This window comes from Hyperoodon ampullatus (genome assembly GCF_949752795.1).
Source record: "Hyperoodon ampullatus genome assembly, chromosome: 7".
NCBI classification, from domain to species: Eukaryota; Metazoa; Chordata; class Mammalia; order Artiodactyla; family Ziphiidae; genus Hyperoodon; species Hyperoodon ampullatus.
In genome coordinates, this window is record NC_136920.1 from 48,187,416 (window position 1) to 48,214,110 (window position 26,695).

General features: G+C 35.8%; 1 protein-coding gene across 6 annotated transcripts in view; it reads left to right on the top strand.

Annotated features, from left to right (window-relative positions):
• DLG2 (discs large MAGUK scaffold protein 2) overlaps positions 1-26,695 on the top strand; it is a gene marked incomplete at its 5' end in the record, with an annotated part of 2,112,028 nt that overhangs the window by 306,943 nt on the left and 1,778,390 nt on the right. For all 6 annotated transcript variants that reach the window (XM_079707355.1, XM_079707356.1, XM_079707361.1 and 3 more), the window contains one exon: positions 10,639-10,784. In XM_079707355.1, the coding sequence (XP_079563481.1) occupies positions 10,639-10,784 (146 nt within the window). The remainder of the gene's footprint in view (positions 1-10,638; positions 10,785-26,695) is intronic.

Sequence of the window (26,695 nt, forward strand, 5' to 3'; positions counted from 1 at the left end):
CTACTATGGTTTGGGCTCCTTTGTTCCCTAACTTGGTACTTGATTTGTACCTACCACTGATGTTGCTTTCACTCTCTTTTCTTGGCTGTAAAATTTAACTTCTATTTTCTTTTCATCCACATTTAACTTTAGCCTACTTCTCATATTCATATTTATTCTTCTAGTCCCAGGTAATACACTTAAAGAACCTTGACTGGCTGCCAGACTAAGATAGGACACTTACTCCATTGATAAGGACTTTATTAGAAATTCTGTTACTATGCTTCAGTGTCTAGTAGTCTTGGGCTCAAATGGACCAAGACAATGATAAGTTTTTATTTTGCAGAAGTATGGTATCTGGATGCAGCATAAGGAAATTGGATATGAGCATTTATCTGGCTACCAAATAGAACCAAATGTTCAGGAAAAGCTAATGGAACGCCAAGACTGCACTTTGTAACATCTTTAAATATAGCAAGATCAACTGTGTTATACTGTTTAGCTGAATTCATAATCAGGTGTGTGGTATGGGAAATCCTGCAGAGAAAAGGGGATGCTAGAAGAAGTACAAGACATATGTTTTAAAAGAAGGTACATCTTATGAAGATTACTGTTTATTGAGGCTGTATGGTGAGAATCCTCAGCTGATTTCAGTGAATTCTTTGGTGAGTTATAGCCATATCTGCGAATCACAAAAAAACAAATGAACCAACAATAACAAGCTCCAAAGAGGTTTCTGGTTGGCAGGCTGGAGAGATAACTGTAATTATTCCGATGAACACTATGTGTAGCAACAGGATAGCCGGGATGGGAGGAAGCAAAAAAGGGCCTTTCCCCAGTCACTTTTATTCCAGCCTTTGAGCTAATAGATAAGAAAGTATATAAATATTTTAAACATCTTGCATTCTGGTTACTTTTTTTGTTTTACTGTGGTTAAGTAGATAATTGCAGAGCAATTTGTGAGTCATACTAAGAAAAAAAATCTCATGATTTAAGTCATATTTTCTTAATTTAATTCAAGTTGTGTAAAAGTAAATCCATTTCTCAATCACTCACCATATTCACAGTTTGTCCAGTGAGTTTTGACATTAAAAAATAAATAAAATCTCCTTCAAATGAAACAAGGTTTGCCACTTCTGAGGATATTAAAAATAAGTTCGTTGGATGCTGGAAGGCGTATCTCAAAGAGGATCTCTAAGGATCTTTTGAAGAAAGAGCACCATCACTGAAATAAGTATGTCATGTTGGATTGTTTCTGCTTGGAAAAAGATGAAATATTTTGAGTATATGAGTTTTTAAGGGTGTGCTTAAAAAGACAGTTCTATTTACTATGAATTCCCTTGATCATGCTGTTTGATAGTTGAAGACCCAGCTGCGGCAGAATCATCTTTACAAAGGCCAGATCTCATCTTTATGGAATGTAGGTTAAAAAAAAAAAAGAGAGAGATTGGACTGAATAGATACTGTCTCAGATATCACCTGGAAGTTGATTTTTTTCTGTTTTAATGTGTCCTAAAGGCAGAGTACTGAAATATAGTTCCTTTTAGTTGACTTTGTAGGCAATTGAATCTGAATCAATTTAGTCAATAATATTCAGTAAGTAGTTATTATTATTTTTTTCAATCAACAGGCAGAGTTCTTCTCTTGCCAATTTGCTTCTCTTACTGGAATTTCCCCTGACCCCTCACTCTGAAGAGAAAGAGGATTGTAATAACTCAGTAAGGGATGTTTGAAATGAGAGTATGAAGCCTTGCGTTCTAATCACAGAGGTGCTTTTTCTTACGTCCAGTGCTGCTGGTGGATCAGAAGCCATTGGCACCACCTGGGTGCTTGTTAGAAATACAGAGATCCAGGTTCCATTCCTGACTTTAGTCATAATTTGCACTTTAACAAAATCTCCAGGTGATTGAGATTCATGTGTATGTTAGAGTTGGAGAAGCACTCATCTGTAAATTTGATAATAATTTATAGACTATTTAAAAAATAATTGTGAGGTCAATATGGGTATGCCTTCAAGCATTTGAGGAATTTATTTAGAATGTATCCTTAGAGGTGGCAAAATGTTTTCATTTGAGGGAGGACTGTGCAAAATAAAAAGTGCTTGCAGTTGTGATCAAATAGTCAAGTAGTCAAATCACATAGAAACATACTCCCAATAATGTGTAGGTTTTCTGCAGTCCTGGGTCTGAAAAAGCTTTGACTTTATTCAATGACGTTTCTTCTCTATGAGCCTTAAATAGAGAGGGAACGCAAAGAGGCTACAATTAGTAAGCATTCATTGTGTGCTTACTTGGTGTAAAGAATGATGCTAGGTAGTAGAGAATAGGTGGCTGGCTCTGACACGGTCTTCATTCCTAAGGGCCGTGCCTGACACTTAAAAATTACTTATTGAATTGAAATGTTGAACTGAGGATAGGTGGGTGAACAAGTACTTCTGATATGAGATAGAATGAGAAATGACTGTCAAATAGATGTGAGCAGTACTCTGTTGGAATGGGAGAAAGAAGCATCACTGCCCACCTTCCCCGCCTCCCACAACCCCCAACACAAACATTTTTCTTTATGGTGGTTGCTGCTTGGGTGTTCTTACTCTCCTACGTCCTACTCAACTGAACTCAGTTTTAGTAAGAAGAATTTCTATTCTGATGGCACTTCATATTTAGATCTCTGACTTCCAATACCCTTTTTATAAAGGCATAGTACTGGGACTGGGCATCGAAGGAGAGGTGGGATTTCTCTGTGTGGGAAAGGGCATCTGGGCCTAGTGGAGAGTGTGAGAAAGAGATAGTGAGGGCCTGAACTTTGGCAGTGGCAAATGGATGGAAAGCGGTGGTGGTGGTTTTGATGGTGGGGATACAAGAGGGTGCCAAAGAGAGGTGCCTGGAGAATGACAAACATATATATGCTGGGCATTCAAAAATAATTCTGACTAACCAGAAGTAAAATTTGACCTTTGTTGCAGAATTATCTTCAAATTTAAGAAATGTTTGATGTAATTAAGGCTACTTTCTTCCTCTCTAGTAGTTGCTTAGGCAGGGACTATAAATAGATGGAGTGAAACAGACTGAACACTTCACCAGGTTTGGGGTAATAAGTTAATTAAGATTTTCAAATTGAGTAGTAAAATACTGTCTAGGGGGTTTTTCTAAATGTGATCAAGTTACTGGTATCCATTATGTTTCAAAGTATAGCTTGTTGGTATGAATCCTTAACGTTCATGTGATATACATTCTTCTATTTCTGGGTAATTTATACAACTAATATTTTCAAAACTTGGCACCTTGCAAATGCTGCTTATGAAACAATGTTTACATCCTTAAAATTGATACAAAGAAAAAGAATCTTGAAATTTGACAATCTGCAAAAATTATTGCACTCATTACAAGCCATTATTCTTTAGACAAAATGTAACTGCAGAAACCTTTATAGAAATTCTTCTTTTCTTTTTAATTATTACTTGAGACCAGATAATATAAACATATATTATTTTTTGGATTTTACTTCTTAAAAATTCCTTATACCTCTCACTTTTGTCAAATCAATTAATACCCTACCAACTCTTACAATATTCAAAAATATGGAAAGGATTTGTATGAATTTATATCTGTATGACTTTTGCCTTCTGCTCTTACACATTTTCCAGACATGACTTCACAGCCTCTTTATCACTAGTGGCAGAATAAAGTTGTAGTTGTGCATGAAGTTTGAGGACTGGTAACTTCTTAAAGTAAATCTTAATATTTATGAAACAGTCAAAATTTTCTTCATAATTTAAAAAGTGTAATATTTAATACATGTAAAAGAATATATGTAATTTATATATAATATATATAGCATGATAATAAAATAAACATTTCTGAAATCACCTCCCAAATCTGGAACTAGACTATTACCATTAATTTACATCTGCCTATGTGTTCCTCCTTTATCCCATTTTCTTGCCCATCCCTTGCACTACGCTAATTACAACTTTTCACGTGCTTTTTGCTTTGGTCTCACTTTTTTTTTCACATATGTTTGTATGAATGCCTGAAAATCTATAGTTTAGTTTTGCCTGTTTTTGAACTTCACAAAAATATTTTTATGCTGAGACTTGCTTTTTTGCACTCAACATTGTGTTTCTAAGATTTATTCCTGTTATCTCATGATACTATAGTTCATTCATTTTTACTGCTATATAAATTCCATTTTGAGAACATACCACATTTATCCATCTTCCTTTTGATGAATATTAGATTGTTTCTAATTTTTTTCTCCATGACCTTTGCTGCTATGAACATTTGGTTTGTTTCCTGGTGCATATATGTAAGAGTTTATCTAGGATATGTACTGAGTAGTAGAAATGATGGATTATAAGAGAAATGAATGTTCAATTTCACAAGACAATACAAGATTGTTTTCTAAAGTAGTCATGGCTATTCAGACTCATCAGGAATAAATAAGTTACCATTGATCCATATTTTGTTTTTTTCTTCTTTTTTAAATTGGAGTGTAGTTGACATACAGTATTATATGTTACAGGTGTACAATATAGTGACTCACAATTTTTAAAGGTCATACTCAATTTATAGTTACTATCAAATATTGGCTATATTCGAAGTGTTTTAAAATGTGTCCTTATAACTTATTTTATACATAATAGTTTGTACCTCTTAATCCCCTACCCATATATTACCCCTCCCCTCTTTCCTTTCCCCACTGCTAACCACTAGTTTGTTCTCTATATCTGTGAGTGAAATGCCTAGGAATAAATTTACCTAAGGAGGTAAAATACCTGTACTTGGAAAACTGTAAGACACTGTTGAAAGAAATTAAAGATGATACAAATATATGGAAAGATATACCGTGTTCTTGGAGTGGAAGAATTAATATTGTTAAATCACCATAGTACCCAAGGCAATGTACAGATTCAGTGCAATCCCTATCAAAACACCAATGACATTTTTCACAAAGCTTGAACAAATAATTTAAAAATTTTTATGGAAACACAAAAGACCCTGAATAGCTAAAACTATCTTAAGAAAGAAGAATAGAGCTGGAGGAATCACTCTCTCTGATATCAGAATATACTAAGCTACAGTAATATTTTAGCCAATATTATTGGTGTAGATGGTGTCTGGTTATGATCTTAGTTTGTATTTATCATCACTAATGAGTTTGAGAATCTTTTCCCTTATCTAGCTTATCAGTGATATATGTTTACTGTGAAATGCCCTGTTTATACTTCTTACCCATTTTTTTCTTTTGGTTTGCATGTCCATTCCTTTTTGGTTTGTTGGTCTTTACATATCTGGATACTGTTCCTTTGCCTATATATTATGAAATTATCTTCTCTCAATTTGCATCTTGTCTATTTTGCGTTCTTTATTGAGGTGTAATTGATACATAATAAACTGCACATATGTGAAATAGATGATTTAATATGTTTTGACATATGTATACACCAGTTAAACTATTAGCATAATCAAGATAGTGAGTGTATCCATTACTCCTTAAAGTTTCCTCTTGTCCCTTTATAATCTCTCCTACTCACACTTTGAAGCCAACCCTCACACCCCCATTCCCAGGCAACTACTGAATTGTTTTCTATCAATATAGATTAGTTTGCATTTTCTAAAGTTTTATATAACTGGTATTATAAAGATGCATTCATTTTTGTCTGACTTCTTTTACTTGACATATTATTTTGAGATTCATCCATGTTGTGTGTATCAATACTATGCTTTTTTTTTAAATTGATGAGTAGTAGTAGTCCATTGTATGGGTATACCAAAATTTGTTTATTCATTCACCTATTGATGGAGATTTGTATTGTTTTCAGATCTGACCTTTTCTTAAAAAAATTTTATTGGGGTATAGTTGATTTACAATGTTGCGTTAGTTTCAGGTGTACAGCAAAGTGAATCTGTTATACATATACATATATCCACTCTTTTAAAAATTCTTTTCCCATATAGGCCACTACAGAGTACTGAGTAGAGTCCCCTATGCTATACAGTAGGTCTTTATTACTTATCTATTTTATATATAGTAGTGTGTATGTGTCAATCCCAGTCTTCCAAATTACCTCTCCCCCCTTACATCCTGGAAGCCATAAGTTTATTTTCTACATCTGTAACTCTATTTCTGTTTTGTAGATAAATTCGTTTGTCACCTTTTATTAGATTCCACATATAAATGATATCATATGATATTTGTCTTTCTCTGTCTGGCTTACTTCATTCAGTATGACAATCTCTAGGTCCATCCATGTTGCTGCAAATGCCATTATTTCATTCTTTTTTATGGCTGAGTAACATTCCATTGTATATATGTACCATATCTTCTTTATCCATTCCTCTGCTTCCATGTTCTGGCTATTGTAAATAGTGCTGCAATGAACACTGGGGTGCATATATCTTTTCGAATTATGGTTTTCTCCAGATATATGCCCAGAGTGGGATTGATAGATCATATGGTAGCTCTATTTTTAGTTTTTTAAGGAACCTCCATACTGTTCTCCACAGTGGCTGTACCAGTTTAAATTCCCACCAGGAGTGTAGGAGGGTTCCCTTTTCTCCACATCCTCTTCAGCATTTATTGTTTGTAGATTTTTTTGGTGATGGCCATTCTGACCGGTGTGAGGTGGTACCTCATTGTAGTTTTGATTTGCATTTCTCTAATGGTTAGTGATGTTGAGCAGCTTTTCATGTGCTTTTTAACCATATCTATGTCTTCTTTGGAGAAATGTCTATTTAGATATTCCACCCATTTTTTTTATTGGGTTGTTTGTTTTATTTGATGTTGCTCTGCATGAGCTGTTTCCATATTTTGGAGATTAATCCCTAGTTGGTTGCTTCGTTTGCAAATATTTTCTCCCATTCTGAGGGTTGCCTTTTCCTTTCATTTACAGTTTCCTTTGCAGTGCAAAAGCTTTTAAGTTTCATTAGGTCCCATTTGTTTATTTCTGTTTTTATTTTCATTGCTCTAGGAGATGGATCGAAATAGATCTTTCTGTGACTTATGTCAGAGAGTGTGCTGCCTATGTTTTCCTCTAAGAGTTTTATAGTATCCAGCCTTACATTTAGATCTTTAATCCATTTTGAGTTTATTTTTGTGTGTGTTGTTAGGGTGTGTTCTAATTTAATTCTTTTGCATGTAGCTGTCCAGTTTTCCCGGCACCACTTATTGAAGAGACTGTCTTTTCTCCATTGTATATTCTTGCCTCCTTTGTCATAGATTAGGTGACCATAGGTACATGGGTTTATCTCTGGACTTTCTGTCCTGTTCCATAGTTCTGTATTTCTGTTTTTGTGGCAGTACCATACTGTCTTGATTACTGGTAGCTTTGTAGTATAGTCTGAAGTCAGGCAGCCTGATTCTTCCAGCTCCATTTTTCTTTCTCAAGATTGCTTTTGCTATGATGGGTCTTTTGTGTTTCCATACAAATTGTAAAATTTTTTGTTCTAATTATGTGAAAAATGCCATTGGTAATTTGATAGGGATTGCATTGAATCTGTAGATTGCTTTGGGTAGAATAGTCATTTTCACAGTATTGATTATTCCAGCCAAGAACATGGTATGTGTCTCCATCTTTTTGTGTCATCAGTGTCTTATGGTTTTCTGAGTACAGGTCTTTTACCTCCTTAGGTAGTTTATTCCTAGGTATTATATTCTTTTTGAGGCAATGGTAAATGGGATTGTTTCCTTGATTTCTCTTTCTGATCTTTTGTTGTTAGTGTACAGGAATGCAAGAGATTTCTGTGTATTAATTTTGTATCCTGCAACTTTACTAAATTTATTGATGAGCTCTAGTAGTTTTCTGGTGGCATCTTTAGGGTTTTCTATGTACAGTATCATGTCATCTGGAAGCAGTGACAGTTTTACTTCTTCTTTTCCAATTTGGATTCCTTTTTTTTTTTTAACATCTTTATTGGAGTATAATTACTTTAAAATGTTGTGTTAGTCTGTGCTGTATAACAAACTGAATCAGCTTTATGTATACATATATCCCCATATCCCCTCTCTCTAGCACTTCCCTCCCACCCTCCCTATCCCACTCCTCTAGGTGGTCACAAAGCACCGAGGTGATCTCGCGGTGCTATGCAGCTGCGTCCCACTACCTATTTTACATTTGGTAGTGTATATAAGTCAGTGTTACTCTCTCGCTTCATCCCAGCTTACGCTTCCGGGTCCCCATGTCCTCAAGTCCATTCTCTACATCTGCATCTTTATTGCTGTCCTGCCTCTAGGTTCATCAGAAACTTTTTTTTTTTTTTTTTTAGATTCCATATATATGTGTTAGCATACAGTATTTGTTTTTCTCTTTCTGACTTACTTCACTCTGTATGACAGACTCTAGGTCCATCCACCTCACTACAAATAACTCAATTTCATTACTTTTTATGTCTGAGCAATATTCCATTTTATATATGTGCCACATCTTCTTTATCCATTCATCTGTCGATGGGCACATAGGTTGCTTCCATGTCCTGGCTCTTGTAAATAGAGCTGCTGTGGACATTGTGGTACATGACTCTTTTTGAATTTTGGTTCTCTCAGGCTATATGCCCAGTAGTGGGATTGCTGAGTCATATGGTAGTTCTATTTTTAGATTTTTAAGGAACCTGCCTACTGTTCTCCATAGTGGCTGTATCAATTTACATTCCCACCAACAGTGCAAGAGGGTTCCCTTTTCTCCACACCCTCTCCAACATTTATTGTTTCTAGATGTTTTGATGATGGCCATTCTGACCAGTGTGAGGTGATGCCTCATTGTACTTTTGATTTGCATTTCTCTAATGATTAGTGATGTTGAGCATCCTTTCATGTGTTTGTTGGCAATCTGTATATCTTCTTTGGAGAAATGTCTATGTAGATCTTTGCCCATTTTTGGATTGGGTTGTTTATTTTTTTTGATATTGAGCTGCATGAACTGCTTGTATATTTTGGAGATTAATCCTTTGTCCATTGATTCATTTGCAAATATTTTCTCCCATTCTGGGGGTTGTCTTTTCGTCTTGTTTATGGTTTCCTTTGCTGTGCAAAAGCTTTTAACTTTCATTAGGTCCCATTTGTTTATTTTTGTTGTTATTTCCATTTCTCTAGGAGGTGGGTGAAAATGGATCTTGCTGTGATTTATGTCATAGAGTGTTCTGCCTATGTTTTCCACTAAGAGTTTTATAGTGTCTGGCCTTACATTTAGATCTTTAATCCGTTTTGAGTTTATTTTTGTGTATGGTGTTACGGAGTGTTCTAATTTCATTCTTTTACATGTAGCTGTCCAGTTTTCCCAGCACCACTTATTGAAGAGGCTGTCTTTTCTCCATTGTATATTCTTGCCTCCTTTATCAAAAATAAGGTGACCATATGTGCCTGGGTTTATCTCTGGGCTTCCGTCCTCCCTCCCTCCCTCTCTTCCTTCCTTCCACAACTTTTGAATTCATATAGATACCCCCAATTCTAAGCTAATACCAACTGTACTTATTCATTACCCTCTACCATTTGGTGGAGAAGGCTGTATAGAGGCCAAAGTCATTACTTTTAGGCCATTTCAACAGACAGAGTTAGGGAATATATGTGTTTATACTAACCTGTGTGTATGCATATTTGTAAGTATTTCTATATGTATCTATTCATATCTCTGTTAAGCCAAACAGGAGTCTGTAATGTTGTGTTCAAATCTAATCCAAAATCATATGTCTCAGTCTAGTATGACACCCCACCCCTTTCTTTTTTGTAACTTCCTACTCCAACAGTGAGAAACCTGCCTCCCACTATCTACCGTCCATTTATTTAATTGTTCAGTTCTAGTTATATATGTACAGTGGCTTCAAAATTGTTGACTTGGTTTCCATGAGAAACAAATTTACCAAGTAGAGTATAGACTAGGATGCTTTTGTGTAGTTTCTTTGTCTTTGGTTTTACAGTCTCTACTCATTTTTACGTTATCAACTTTTTCTCCTACTGCCTTCAGTGAGGTTATTTCATTCATTTGTAATTTAGTTAGATTCTTTTGTCACAGTCTGAGCATCTTGGGATTCCCTGACCTCCTAAATGATTTTTTAAATTTGCATGCACTTGGTTTACTCTTTGTGCTGTAAAATTCTTTGGGTTTTGACAAATGCTTCTTGTTAGGTGCCCACCATTACAGTATTATTACAGAATGTTTTCATCACCCTGTGCTTTATGTATTCAACCCTCCTCTCCTCTCCCAGAGCCTCTAGAAATCACTGATTATTTTATTGTCTCTTTAGTTTTGCTTTTTCCAAACATTATATAAATGGAATCATATACTATGTAGCCCAGCTACATACCTGGGATTTTTAAACTTAGAAATATATATTTAAGATTCATCCATGTTTTTACATGGTTTGATATTCATTCTTATTGCTGAATAGTATTCCATTAAATGAATTTACTACAGTTTGTTTATCCATTCACTAATTGAAGGATATTTTGATTTCTTCCAATTTTTGCAGTTCTGAATAAAGTTGCTATAAGAATTTTCATACAGGTAAAAATGCAATTTTTAGGATTTCCTCTATTTTTGTTGTTTTTCTTTGAATACATGTTTATGTAGTTTTTTTAATCAACAAAATTTTCCATATACATGTACATGGAGAAGCTATCTGTGAGGTGTATATGACATTATGATTTTTCCCTTGCATTTCTTTATAGATATTCAAGAATTTTATGAGATGACATTGCTAAACTCTCAAAAAAGTTGTGAGCAGAAGATAGAAGAAGCCAATCAAGTTGCACAGAAATGGGAGAAGACATCCCTTCTTGCTCCATGCCATGATAACCTTCAAAAGTCTGTAGAGGTATATTACTGAAACTTTTAAAGTACTAAATATTTATTTATACCAGTAAATACCAAAATTATTTCTACCAGTAAAGAAGTAGCAGTTAGTAGTGGTAGTTGTTGCAGTAATCATTATCAACAAATGTGAACAATAATAACAGAAACTTAGTTACATGCCATACTGCCAATATTACATACCAATATTACATACCATGCTGTATATATTATTTACATTTGAAAATCCAGATTTTGCTGAAAGATAAAATAGGCATAGGAAGGACATGGTTCTTCATATTATATAAGTGAGTTCTGTTATGAATATTGTCATAGTTTGAGCTAATTCAAGTATTGGGTGGGCCAAAAGTTTCATTCGGTTTTTTCTGTAAGATGACTCTAGTAGCACTTAGCTGTCTTTAATTTCATTTGAAACAATTTTGTTAGATTGTATGTGACAGTTGTCATATCAATGTGCATTATAAAAAAGACATCAAAATTGGTGAATTTTTGTTTAGTCATTTTAATATTCAATATGGAAGAAAAAAAGCAACATTTTTGGCATATTATGCTTTATTATTTCAAGAAAGGTAAAAATGCAACTGAAACACAAAAAAAGATTTGTGCAGTGTATGGAGAAGGTGCTGTGACTGATCAAATATGGCAAAAGTAATTTGCAAATTTTGTGCTAGAGATTTCTTGCTGGACGATGCTCCACAGTCAGGTAGACCAGTTGTAGTTGATAGCGATCAAATTGAGACCAATCAACATTATACCACACGGGAGATAGCCAACATACTCAAAATATCCAAATCAAGTGTTGAAAATTATTTTGTACCAGCTTGGTTATGTTCATCGCTTTGATGTTTGGGTTCCACATAAGTTAAGGGAAAAAAACCTTTCACTGATTCTCTACTTAAACGTAATGAAAATGTTCTGTTTTTAAAACAAATTGTGATGGGCAGTGAAAAGTGGATACTGTACAATAATGTGGAATGGAAGAGATCATGGGTCAAACGAAATGAACCACCACTAACCACACCAAAGGCCGGTCTTCATCTAAAGAAGGGCATGTTGTGTATATGGTGGGATTGGAAGGGAGTCCTCTACTATGAGCTCCTTCCAGGAAACCAAACGATTAATTCCAACAAGTACGGCTCCCAATTAGACCAACTGAAAGCAGCACTCAGCAAAAAGTGTCCGAAATTAGTCAACAGAAAACGCATAATATTCCATCAGGATAATGCAAGGCTACATGTTTCTTTGATGACCAAGTAAAAACTTACAGCTTGGCTGGGAAGTTCTGATTCATCTACTATATTCACCAGACATTGCACCTTCAAATTTCCATTTATTTCGGTCTTTACAAAATTCTCTTAATGGAAAAAAATTTCAATTTTCTGGAAGACTGTAAAAGGCACCTGGAACAGTTCTTTGCTGAAAAAGATAAAACGTTTTGGGAAGATAGAATTATGAAGTTGCCTGAAAAATGGCAGAAGGTAGTGGAACAAAAGGTTGAATACATTGTTCAATAAAGTTCTTGGTAAAAATGAAAAATATGTCTTTTATTTTTACTTAAAAACCGAAGGCACTTTTTGACCAACACAAAATAAGGCATTCTTGAATTTCAGAACATGCTTCTGATGCAGTGGGGGAAGGAGATGGATAGTGGGATTGGAGAGTGTGGTCTAAGGCTGTGATATCTGTAGAAGAGCCATATATACTGGGGCAAATAAAACAATTCATTGGGGTATAGGAACAAAATGATAGAACTCCCATTTATATTGCTTTTTATCACATTCTTTCTAATCTTTTATATTTAGGTAATTTATAAAATATATTTAATTATTTAAAACATATAACAGTAATACATGTATATTTAAAAATAAATATGAGGCTATTAGAGAGACATCTCGCAAGATGGTGGAGTAGAAGGAAGAGCCCTTACTCCCTCTTGTGTGAGCACTGTAATCACACCTAACTGCTGAACAATGATCAACAGGAAGACACTGGAACTCATCAAAATAGATACCTCATATCCAAAGAAAAAGGAGAAGCCACAAGGAGACAGACTTTGACAGGACTGGGGGAAAAAGAGACTCCACTCTTGGATGGCACACACAAAGAAGTGTGTGCATTGGGACCCAAGGGAAGGACCAGTGACCCCATAGGAGAGTGAACCAACCTACCTGCTAGGGCTGGATGGTCTCCTGCAGAGGCGGGGGACAAGGACACTGGCAGCAGAAGTTCTGGGAAGTACTCCTTGGTGTGAGCCATCCCAGAGTCCACCATTAACCCCACCAAAGAGCCCGGGTAGGATCCAGTGTTGGGTCACCTCAGGCCAAACAACCAACAGGGAGGGAACCCAGCCCCACCCATTAGCACACAAGCAGATTAAAGTTTTACTGAGCTCTGCCCACCAGAGCAACAGCCAGCTCTACCCACCACCAATCCCTCCCATCAGGAAACTTGCACAAGCCTCTTAGATAGCCGCATCCACCAGAGGGCAGACAGCAGAAGCAAGAAGAACTACAGTCCTGCAGCCTGTGGACCAAAAACCACATTCCCAGAAAGACAGATGAGATAAAAAGGCAGAGGGCTATGTCCCACATGAAGGAACAAGGCAAAACCCCAGAAAAACAACTAAATGAAGTGGAGATAGACAACCTTACAGAAAAAGAATTGAGGATAATGATAGTGAAGATGATCCAGGACCTCAGAAAAGGAATGGAGGCAAACATCAAGAAGATGCAAGAAATGTTTAACAAAGGCCTAGAAGAATTAAAGAAGAAACAAACAGAGATGAACAAAGAATAACTGAATTGAAAAATACAATAGAAGGAATCAATAGGAGAATAACTGAGGCAGAAGAATGGATAAGTGACCTGGAAGACAGAATGCAGGAATTCACTGCTGGAAAAGAATAAAGAATAAAGAATGAAAAGAAATGAAGACAGCCTAAGAGACCTCTGGGACAACATTAAATGCAACAACATTCGCATTATAGGGGTCCTAGAAGGAGAAGAGAGAGAGAAAGGACCCGAGAAAATATTTGAAGAGATTATAGTTGAAAACTTCCCTAACATGGGAAAGGAAATTGCCACCCAAGTCCAGGAAGCACAGACAGTCACGTATGGGATAAACCCAAGGAGAAACACACCAAGACACACAGCAATCAAACTGGCAAAAATTAAAGACACAGAAAAGTTATTGAAAGCAGCAAAGGAAAAATGACAGCATAAGGGAACTCCCATAAGGTTAACAGCTGATTTCTCAGCAGAAACTCTACAAGCCAGAAGGGAGTGGCATGACATATTTAAAGTGATGAAAGGGAAAAACCTACAACCAAGATTACTCTACCTGGCAAGGATCTCATTCAGATTCGATGGAGATATCTCAAGCTTTACAGACAAGGAAAAGCTAAGAGAATTAAGCACCACCAAAGCAGCTCTACAACAAATGATAAAGGAACTTCTCTAAGTGGGAAACACAAGAGAAGAAAAGGACCTACAAAAACAAATACAAAACAATTAAGAAAATGGTAATAGGAACATACATATCGATAATTACCTTAAACGTGAATGGATCAAATGCTCTAACCAAAAGACACAGGCTCGCTGAATGGATACCAAAACAAAACCCATATATATGCTGTCTACAAGATACCCACTTCAGACCTAGGGCCACATACAGAATGAAAGTGAGGAGATGGACAAAGATATTCCATGCAAGTGGAAATCAAAAGAAAGCTGAAGTAGCAATACTCATATCAGATAAAATAGACTTTAAAATAATGATACAAGAGACAAGGAAGGACACTACATAATGATCAAGGGATCAATCCAAGAAGAAGATATAACAATTATAAATATATAGGCACCCAACATAGGAGCACCTCAATATATAAGGCAACCTCTAACAGCTCTAAAAGGGGAAATCGACAGTAATACAGTTATAGTGGGGGACTTTAACACCTCACTTACACCAATGAACAGATCCTCCAGACAGAAAATTAATAAGGAAACACAAGCTTTAAATGACACAATAGACCAGATAGATTTAATTGACATTTATAGGACATTCCATCCAAAAGCAGCAGATTACACTTCCTTCTCAAGTGCGCACAGAACATTCTCCAAGATAGATCACATCTTGGGTCAGAAATCAAGCCTCAGTAAATTTAAGAAAATTGAAATCATATCAAGCATCTTTTCTGACCACAATGCTATGAGTTTAAAAATCAATTACAGGGGAAAATACATAAAAAACACAAACACATGGAGGCTGAACAATACGTTACTAAATAATCAAGAGATCACTGAAGAAATCAAAGAGGAAATCAAAAAATACCTAGAGACAAATGACAATGAAAACACAATGATCCAAAACCTATGGGATGCAGCAAAAGCAGTTCTAAGAGGGAAGTTTTTAGCAATACAATCCTACCTCAAGAAACAGCAAACATCTCAAATACTCAATTTGACTTTACACCTAAAGGAACTAGAGAAAGAAGAACAAACAAAATCCAAAGTTACTAGGAGAGAAATCATAAAGATCAGAGCAGAAATAAATGAAATAGAAACAAAGAAAACAATAGCAAAGATCAATAAAACTAAAAGCTGGTTCTTTGAGAAGATAAACGAAATTGATAAACCATTAGCCAGACTCATCAAGAAAAAGAGGGAGAGGACTTAAATCAATAAAATTAGAAATGAAAAAGGAGAAGTTCCAACAGACAGTGCAGAAATACAAAGCATCCTAAGAGACTACTACAAGCAACTCTATGCCAAAATAATGGAAGACCTGCAAGAAATGGACAAATTCTTAGAAAGGTATAACCTTCCAAGTCCGAACCAGGAAGAAATAGAAAATATAAACAGACCAATAACAAGTAATGAAATTGAAGCTGTAATTATAAATCTTCCAACAAAGAAAAGTCCAGGACCAGATGGCTTCACAGGTGAATTCTATCAAACATTTAGAGAAGAGCTAACACCCATCCTTCTCAAACTCTTCCAAAAACTTGCAAAGGAATACTCCCAAGCTCGTTCTATGAGGCCACCATCACACTGATACCAAAACCAGACAAAGATACTACAAAAAAAGACAATTACAGACCTATATGACTCCTGAATATAGATGCAAAAATCCTCAACAAAATACTAGCAAACAGAATCCAACAACAGATTAAAAGAATCATACACCATGATCAAGTGTGATTTATCCCAGGGATGCAGGCATTCTTCTGTATATGCAAACCAATCAATGTGATACACCATATTAACAAATTGAAGAAGAAAAATCATATGACCATCTCAATAGATGCAGAAAAAGCTTTTGACAAAATTCAACACCCATTTATGATAAAAACTCTCCAGAAAGTGGGCATAGAGGGAACCTAGGGAACCTATCTCAACATATTGAAGGCCATATATGACATATAATTTTGGAAGTCCTTGCCATGGAAATCAGAGAAGAAAAAGAAATATAAGAAATACAATTTGGAAAAGAAGAAGTAAAACTGTCACTGTTTGCAGATGACATGATACTATTTATAGAGAATGCTAAAGATGCCACCAGAAAACTACTAGAGCTAATCAATGAATTTGGTAAAGTTGCAGGATACAAAATTAATGCAGAGAAATCTCTTGCATTCCTATACACTAATGATAAAAAATCTGAAAGAGAAATTCAGGAAACACTCACATTTACCATTGCAACAAAAAGAATAAAATACCTAGGAATAAAACTAGGGAGACAAAAGACCTGTATGCAGAAAACTATAAGACACTGATGAAAGAAATTAAAGATGATACAAACAGATGGAGAGATATACCATGTTCTTGGATTGGAGGAATCAATATTGTGAAATTGACTATACTACCGAAAGCAATCTACAGATTCAATGCAATCCCTATCAAATTACCAATGGCCTTTTTAACAGAACTAGAACAAAAAATCTTAAAATTTGTATGGAAACACAAAAGACCCCGAATAGCCAAAGCAGTCTTGAGGGAACAAAACGGAGCTGGACGAATCAGGCTCCCTGACTTCAGACTATACTACAAAGCTACAGTATTCAAGACAATATGGTACTGACACAAAAACAGAAATATAGATCAATGGAACAGGTTAGAACGCCCATAGATAAACCCATACACCTATGGTCAACTAATCTATGACAAAGGAGGCAAGGATATACAATGGAGAAAAAACAGTCTCTTCAGTAAGTGGTGCTGGAAAAACTGTACAGCTACATGCAAAAGAATGAAATTAGAACACTCCCTAAACCATACACAAAAATAAACTCAAAATGGATTAGAGACATAAATGTAAGCCCAGACACTATAAATCTCTTAGAGGAAAACACAGGAAGAACACTTTGACATAAATCACACTAAGATCTTTTTTATCCACCTCCTAGAGTAATGGAAATAAAAACAAAAATAAACAAATGGGACCTAATGAAAGTTAAAAGCTTTTGCACAGCAAAGGAAACTGCAAACAAGATGAAAAGCGAACCCTTAGAATGGGAGAAAATATTTGCAAATGAATCAACGGACAAAGGATTAATCTCCAAAATTTACAAGTTGCTCATGCAGCTCAATATCAAAAAAACAAACAACCCAATCCAAAAGTGGGCAGAAGATCTAAATAGACATTTCTCTAAAGAAGATATACAGATGGTCAAGAAGCATATGAAAAACTGCTCAGTATCACTAATTATTAGAGAAATGCATATCAAAACTGCAGTGAGGTATCACCTCACACCAGTTAGGATGGGCAACATCACAAAATCTACAAACAACAAATGCTGGAGAGGGTGTGGAGAAAAGAGAACCCTCTTGCACTGTTGGTGGGAATGTAAATTGATACAGCCACTATGGAGAACAGTATCGAGGTTCCTTAAGAAACTAAAAATAGAATTACCATATGACCCAGCAATCCCACTCCTGGGCATATACCCAGAGAAAACTATAATTCAAAAAGGCACATACACCCCAATGTTCATTGCAGCATTATTTACAATAGCCAGGTCATGGGAGCAACCCCCATGCCCATAGACAGACAAATGGATAAAGAAGATGTGGTACATATGTACAATGGGATATTGCTTAGTCATAAAAAGGAATGAAATTGGGTCATTTGTAGAGACATGGATGGATCTAGAGACTGTCATACGGAGTGAAGTAAGTCAGAAAGAGAAAAACAAATATCGTATATTAACGCATCTATGTGGAACCTAGAAAAATGGTACATATGAACCTGTTTGCAGGGCAGAAATTGAGATACAGATGTAGAGAACAAATGTATGGACACCAAGGGGGGAAAGTGGCCGGAGGTGGTGGTGGTGGTGTTTTGAATTGGGAGATTGGGATTGACATATATACACTAATATGTATAAAATAGATAACTAACAAGAACCTGCTCTATTAAAAGTAAATAAAATAAAATTCCAAAAAAAATTAATAAAGCTATTAGAATTGTACGCTCAAATGGATTTTTACACACAGGATTGTGGAATCAAAAGTTTGGAGACTACTGTTGGCGTTAACAGTTACGAAGGAGTAAGGGAAGTTGAGTTATGTCTCAGTTTCATAGCTGAGGTTAATATGGAGGCAGGGGCTGATCAATAATGTTTTTAAGTGGCAGTCAGTACTTTGAAGGCAGGTAGTAGTGTGTGTGCATGTAACACACACAGTCCGTCAAAATTGGGGTTGTGTAGCTGATTTGGAAGGTACATGGAATCCTAGTGCTAATCAATGGCACTTTGATTGCTGAATCTTTGAATTGTTAAGATTGAGGCCTCTGATGTACTTTCCATCCTGCTCAGAATTGATTTGGAAACTGAGTGAGACTGAGTCTAATGATTACCTTGATTCCTTGAAGAAAAAGTTAACAGTGACAATAATGTGTTAATTCATAGATACCAACTATGTGACATTTATAAAATACTTAGAAGCATTAAAACATCTTAATTTCAATACCTAGAAGTAATTATTTTGACTTCTTCAGTCTTTTTTTCTGTGCAAATATATGTACATAAAATTGGGATAACAGCATGTAGGGTGTTTTTATGACTTATAAGTTGAATGCTGTACTAATAGTATTTATACATATCATGTCATTAAATATTTTTTTGAAAATATTTTAATGGCTATAGTATATTCCACCATTTGGAACTTACTTGAGCATTTCTCCATTCAGAATTGAGGCTATCTCCAGTTTTCTGCTCTGAGCAATGTGTAATGGCCATCCATGTATATAAACCCTTGTGCTTTTTCCAATTATTTCATTAGGGTTGATTTTATAAATGAAACTACTGAGGCCAAGGATATTGACATTTCTAAGGCTCTTGTGACGTTGTCAAAGTGCTTTGTGGAAAGGTGTTACCAGCAGTGTTTGAAAAGGCATATCTACTTATACCCTTAGTAGCATTAATTATTTAAAGTATTTTATCATATTAATAGATAAAATTTGTTACTTAATGCTTTAGGTTGAAATTATTTATTATTGAGACTGAACTGTACTTTCTTATGATTATTGGCTATTTATATTTCTTTTGTGATTTATTCAAGTGTTTTGTCCATTTTTCTAAGTGGTGCTAGAATTCTTTTGGTTTTGCAAGAGCATTTTATTTATGAAATATGCCTTTTGTCATAACTGTTGCAATATTTTTAGTTTGTGGATTACTGTTAATTTTGCTTATAGTGCTTTTTGACATTCAAAATATTTAAAATTTTTATGTGATAAAATTTACCACCTTTTTAAAAAAATTCTTTTTGCTTTGTGCTTCCTCATTCCAGGGTTAGTTAGTTAACTATTCTCCTATATTTTTTGTAGCCTCTTATTGCTTTGATATTTTCTCTTTTTGAATTTTTAAAAATTATTTTTAGTAAATTTCTAGATGCATAGTCCCAGACATATACCTAATTTGGTATAAATTTTCAAATTATCAAATATATGTTTTTATTCTAAATGAAGTTCTTTTTTTAAAACTTTCATTTTTGCATGTCTCTTCTTTTACTTGTTTCCTTCCTATGCTGCATTAGCTCTACCCTCCTCACGTACAAGGTACAAAGATTAATGTGTTTAATCTTTCTTCACTCATATAATATATATATAAACTATATGCATGTATATTGGAGATGGATATATATATATATATATATATATATATATATATATATATATATATATATATATATATATATATCTCCATACTGGAGCATGCACACACATATACACACAGAATTTTGCACAGTAATTGTTTCTCAAAAAAATGTTCATATTATTTGAATGTTTCTTCAATTTGTCTGGTATAGCTTTAGTTCATTCTTCTCATGGATGAATAATTTCATATTGACTCTATCATAATTAATTCAGTCATTCCCCACTTAATAGGAATTTACTGTTTCCAGTTTTCTGCCACTATGAATAATGCTGCAATCTAATGATTACATGTTCATTCAAACTTACTGATGCTTTTTATATCTATAGGATAGATTCTCAGAGGTGGTATTACTGGCTTCAAGGGTATGCAAAATTTTAATTTAAATAAGTGTTGCCAGACTGATTTCACCTTTCACATTTCTGCTGCCACTGCATGTCAGTACAATTTTATCTCATATCTATCCCAACAATAGGTGTTACTGCTCTTCTTAATTTTTGCCAGTTTAATAAGCTTAGTGATGCTTCATTTTTAACTTAATTTCCTGTTTCCAGACTATTAGTGAATTTGAGCATTGTTTCATATGTTTGTTGGGTATTTTAATCTGCTTTTCTGTGAATTTATTCATATTCTTTTCTCACTTTTCTATTGTATATCTCTTTGTTATCTACTTTTATGGGCTTTTTGTGTATTCAAATGATTCAATTTACGTGATCTTGCTATATGTAGATTTTCTTAAGGATAAAGATTTTCCAGGAATTGATATATACATGTAATGACTTTGGTTTATGATTAGTATCCTTTCAACAAATATGTCAGCTAGAAACCTCATTTAAAAAATCCTTCAGGCTATTTACTCAGTGGTTATCTAAAAGATTACTTGATTGAATCCATATAAATCAAGACTTTTAATTGGTTTATGAACAGATACCATCAATATAAGGAAGAATGATGAGAAAAAATTCACATGGTTATTAGCTTTTTTATTTTTCAATATCAAAATGAGGATAGGCAAAATATATTTAATGTAATCTGGGTTTTTCCATGTGCAATTTAGGGTTTCTTTTAACTCTATTCTATACATCTTAAAATCCCTTGTTTGGGAAGTCGTCAGTCTATGATGATTTAAATATTGGCCACTTATACCCAAAATATAAGAACATGAATGCACACTAACTCCAATCAATATGCTTCTGAAATAAGTCTCATTGCTCTTCCTTAATGGGCTATGTAAGGCAAAGAGACAGTTATGGCTGGTTTATTTCACTGAAGATAGAAATGGGCACAGGGGAAAAGCATCTCTTATTTGGGGTCTCAGTGACCTGGGCCAGGACAGCTGAGGATCTTGTCCTGTGGGGGTCGGCTTTCTAAAGTCAAAGTTTGGAAAGTGAGTCCAAATTAAATTGTTACTAAAATGGTCTAAATGAAGAACAGTAATTGAGAAATGAAGTGAAAATGAAGTTCATAACCAGAAAAGCTTAGAATAACATTAGCCTAGGTTGATTCTGAAGATGTAGTACAAATGCTTTTTATGTTTTTTTTTTTTACATCTTTATTGGAGTATAATTGCTTTACAATGGTGTGTTAGTTTCTGCTTTATAACAGAGTGAATCAGTTATACATATACATATGTTCCCATATCTCTTCCCTCTTGCGTCTCCCTCCCTCCCACCCTCCCTATCCCACCCATCTAGGTGGTCACAAAGCACTGAGCTGATCTCTCTGTGCTATGCGGCTGCTTCCCACAGGCAAATTCTATCAAACATTTAGAGATGAGCTAACACCTATCCTTCTCAAACTCTTCCAAAATATAGCAGAGGGAGGAACACTCCCAAACTCATTCTACGAGGCCACCATCACCCTGATACCAAAACCAGACAAGGATGTCACAAAGAAAGAAAACTATAGGCCAATATCACTGATGAACATAGATGCAAAAATCCTCAACAAAATACTAGCAAACAGAATCGAACAGCACATTAAAAGGATCATACACCATGATCAAGTGGGGTTTATTCCAGGAATGCAAGGATTCTTCAATATACGCAAATCAATCAATGTGATACACCATATTAACAAATTGAAGGAGAAAAACCATATGGTCATCTCAATAGATGCAGAGAAAGCTTTCGAGAAAATTCAACACCCATTTATGCTTTCTATGTTTTTTAATTCTCACTTTGTATCCCCTCCTTTGAACAAACTGAGCTTATTTAAAGCAGTGAGGAAAGACATGTAAGCTCTGTAAGGGCAACAATCATAAATCTCCCTTTTCTCTGATTCCTTAGCACCCACAAGAGTGTTTGTCACATAATAGGCTCAAGAAATATATGTTAAACCAGAAGGAAGTCCCTCTAAGCATCCTCTGGTTCCCAACTTCAGTCTGGCCTTAGGACTCCTTGCCTATCCCATTATACTTCTCCTTTTCTATTCTCTTAGCTAAGTCTCCCCATGATGTAGACTAGAGTGGAGAATAAATTGGTATGCCTTAGTTGATCAAAGCTGGCAAAGTTGTCATGGATAATATCTTCTGAATCAACAAGAATGATATTCTTATGTGACTGGTACATTGGCTCTGGAAACAGAAGTTTCAAAAACACTAAGGCAATGGTCGTGCCACTGGGATATTACTTTCTGGTGGGTTATATATGTACTAGTACCTTTATTTTAAAAAAGGTTTTGTTAAGACAACCATAGCCTTTCAAAATCATTGATAATGCAGGAAAATGCAAAAGGAGGTATCCTCTGACAACTGCAGTCTACTAGTCTGAGGCAAAAGTCAAGAATAGTGGTTGAAATAATGACTTTATTTTATGGATTCAGGATTTAACTTAGTGTTCTGGTGTTTTTGCTTTTTGTTTTTTGTTTTAGTAGAGTCAAGTCAATCTCTTGAAGTATTTTGACAATGTAAAGACAAAACCTGATAGCATAAGAATGAACGTTTCAGGGCAGGTAACCATTGGACTGGATATTTTAAAGACAGATAGGCATCAAATGTCTTCTGGCTGCAAGATGCCAGTGTTATTTTAATGCCAAGGAGGTGTTGCCACCCCAGCAGAAGGCTCCACAAGGAAGGGCACCATTGTACACTCAGTGTCTAGCATAGTGCCTGGTGCAGATGAATAGTAAAGAACTATAATAGCGCATAGAAATTTTAACTTTATTTCTCTGTAAATCAGCATGATCTTGGTATGAAGCCTTGAATCTTAGTCAATTCTGGGTTTTCTCAAAGCATTTCTGCTTTATAGTTAATCACTCCCCCACTTTTCCTATACCATCCTTTTTTCTCAGAGGGAACAATTCCCTGGGGCACATATTCTGCCACTGCATCTCAGTGAGAGCAGAGACATTGTGTAATACTGTATATCACTATGTTGAGGACAGTGCCTCAATTAGTACTGATGGACTGAATAATGTTGCTGGGAGAGACATGCAAGGAAGTGATACCGAGCTGGACCATATGGGGCCCCTGGGCACAAAATCCTTCCTATGTCCCCCATTTCTTTGATTACAGGTTTCAGTCAGCCTCCACGTCCTTCTCTGAGTTCCAACGGGCAGTTTCAAAGAGTTGTTAATTAGGGAAGGGAGGGGACCTGAGACAAGGGATGAACAGTCAAAGAGAAACAATAGTGCAGCTTTGGGGCAAGGTCCTGATTCCCCCTCAAGGGATATACACAATATCTTTGAGCTGTTTTGCAGATACTGAAAGCCCCACCAGGTGGGAGAAGTTAACTATATGCTGCCCACAAGCACATAGACCCCAGATGGTTCGAACCAGAAGGTTGATAATGGTGACTCCCACTTACCTCACTACTATCCAATCAGAAGAGTGTCCACGAGCTGATCACGCCCTCTTTGAACCAATTCTATAAAACTTCTCACTAACCCCTCCAGGTGGGACACAGTTTTGAGGGCATTAGTCTGCTGTGGCCCCCTTTGCCTGGCAACGCAATAAAGCTGTTCTTTTCTACTTCATCCAAAACTCTGTCTCTGAGATTTAATTCGGTGTTGGGGTAAAGAGGCCAGATTTAGCTTCAGAAGCGTCATGGTCATCAGTCAGCATCTACTGTGAGATAACTCCTACTGGAACATTTCTTTCTTTCTTTCTTTTTTTTTTTTTTCTGGTACGTGGGCCTCTCACTGTTGTGGCCTCTCCCGTTGTGGAGCTCAGGCTCCGGATGCGCAGGCTCAGTGGCCATGGATCACGGGCCCAGCCGCTCCGCAGCATGTGGGATCTTCCCAGACAGGGGCACGAACCCGTGTCCCTTGCATCGGCAGGCGGACTCTCAACCACTGCGCCACCAGGGAAGCCCGGGACATTTCCTTCTTAATCTTCAGTAGTCATCACTCCTTTAAGTTGGCATTTGCAGCTGAGATGCATGTTTCCACAGGGTCTCTAGCTTTAAGGTCCACTCCACCATCTGCTCCTCTTCATTCCAACCACAAAGCTTCTTCACTTAAAAAAAAAAACAAAACTCCATCTGTGTATCTCATAGCTATTGTATATGGGCAAAAACTAGCAGCAAAATGAGCATTTAGCTGCTTCCTGCTCTTCTTGGGGTACGACAGGATCTTGTGAAGCTGTTCAGGGTTTGCTATCTGGATATTCCTTTACCATTGTTTCCCCTTTATTCTCCTGTGCCGCACTGGTGTCAGGGAACTTCTTTAAAGGCTTAGGGTTGGGAGAAGGATGCAAGCTGAAATGATTCTCATCAAAGTTTTCTTTTTCTCTTCTTTTACTCTTTTTATCTCACTCTTTAACATGAGTTTTTTGGTCAGAGAGAGGTGGACCAGTATATATAGTTGGGGAGAAACAGATTCCATTTAACTGCATATTCTTATAAATCTTTCCAGTCTTATACCTGGACTATAGTTTTTGAATTTAAAAGCAAAAATACGGTGACTGTGCTTTCTGTTCTTATGCCCCTTGGAAGGTCTGGAGACCTTTAATATAGCAACTCAATTGTAGGATGGTAGGGTAAAAAGGATTTGCAAGGAAAACCCATTATTAATAAGTCATTAGGTCTTTCTGCAACAGATGCAGAAAGATTTGCTGCATTGGTAGTAGCATATATCCTGCAACTTGAATTTTAATGCCTGGCTTCCTACAGGAAAATCTACTGTAAAGAAAAGAGGACAGTAGATAGAAATCTCTTAATCAGGTTCTGAAAAATAAGAAAAAGTAAAGTGAAGATTAAGTCTCAACCAAACCTTTTTTCCCCCTTGTTTTATTGAAACATAATTGATGTACAGCACTGTGTTTAAGTTTAAGGCATGCAGCATAATGACTTCACTTACATATATTGTGAAGTTATTACCACAATAAATTTAGTTAACGTCCATTAGTTTATATAGCTACCAAAAAGAAGAAAAAGAAAAAGTTTTGTTCTTATGATGAGAACTCTTAGAATTTATTCTCTTAACAACTTTCAAATGTACCATACAGCAGTGTTAACTGTAGTCATCATGTTGTACATTACATCCCCAGTAGTTATTTATCTTCTAACTGGAAGTTTGTACCTTATGAAACCTTTGTTTTTAAAAGATACTTGTGAAAAATGCTGTACCTCTTGCCTTGCAATTCAACTCAGTAGTTCTTTCATATTTTTGATTCTGTGGTAATGTCTCTCTACTTTGTTTTTTGTTATAAAATAAATCAGAAGTGATAGAAAAATGAGATTGGAATTTTGTGCCATGTAGTGTGACACTGTATCATACTTAATATAATTTTAAGTGACTGGTTTTCTACTGCCCTGTTTTCAAACAGTGTACGTGCAATCTAGAAACCTTCACAGAGGAGAGGGTTTTAGCATTTCTGGTGGAACATTAGGTGGTGTGACTCCTTTGTCAAAACCTGCCGGTATCTTCCCACTCAAAGTGAAGGTTAATTTCCTCACAGTGACCTATAGAGCCCTACAACTTGTGGCCGCAGTTACCTCTCAGATCTAAATCCTAGCCCTCACTCACTCCTGTCCTGCTTCTCTAGCCTCCTCACTGCTCCTCAAACACTCAGAACCTTGAATTTTTGCACTTGCTTTGTCCTTGGCCTGAAATGCTATTTCTCCAGATAGCTGCATGGGGAAGGGGAGTCATCTCTTTCAAGTCTTCAATGTCACCTTCTCAGTGATTCCTACCCCATTCTACTTAAAATATTCTTCTCACCGTCCCAGAACCCCTGTTATCATTCCCTGCTTTGTTTTTATTCATTGCATTTCATTATCTATCAGAGGAGAATTACGTTGTTGTTAAGAGCAAGCCCTGTACAGTCAGACCATTTGGGTTTGACTCCAAGCTCCACCAGTTACTGGTTGTGTGAATTTTGGGGAAATTACTTAATCCCACTATATCTCAGCTGCTTCTTCTTCTAAAATGGAATTGTCACAAGAATTAAACATTTTTTCCCCTCACAATGAAATATTAGCTGCATGAGGGCAAGGACTTTTGTCTGTTTATCGCTTTTACTCTAGCACCTAGAATATTTCTCCCATTTTATCAATTACTTGTTTAGACATTTAGTTATATGATTTTGGCTTATAGCAAGTTTTCCTAAGAACAAATATTCTAAAGTTTGCTCCACCTTTTTAGCCAGGACCATTTGAATCTTCCATGACAGTGAGCTGTATTTTTAAAATAAGGGCATAGCCCAAGTGACAGTTAATAGAATGATTCACTCATCCATTACTCCTTTCATTTAAATATTTATTGTCTAAGCTACTGTTTTTTGTTAGACTCTGTGCTAGATACATTCACTGGGAGACACTGAA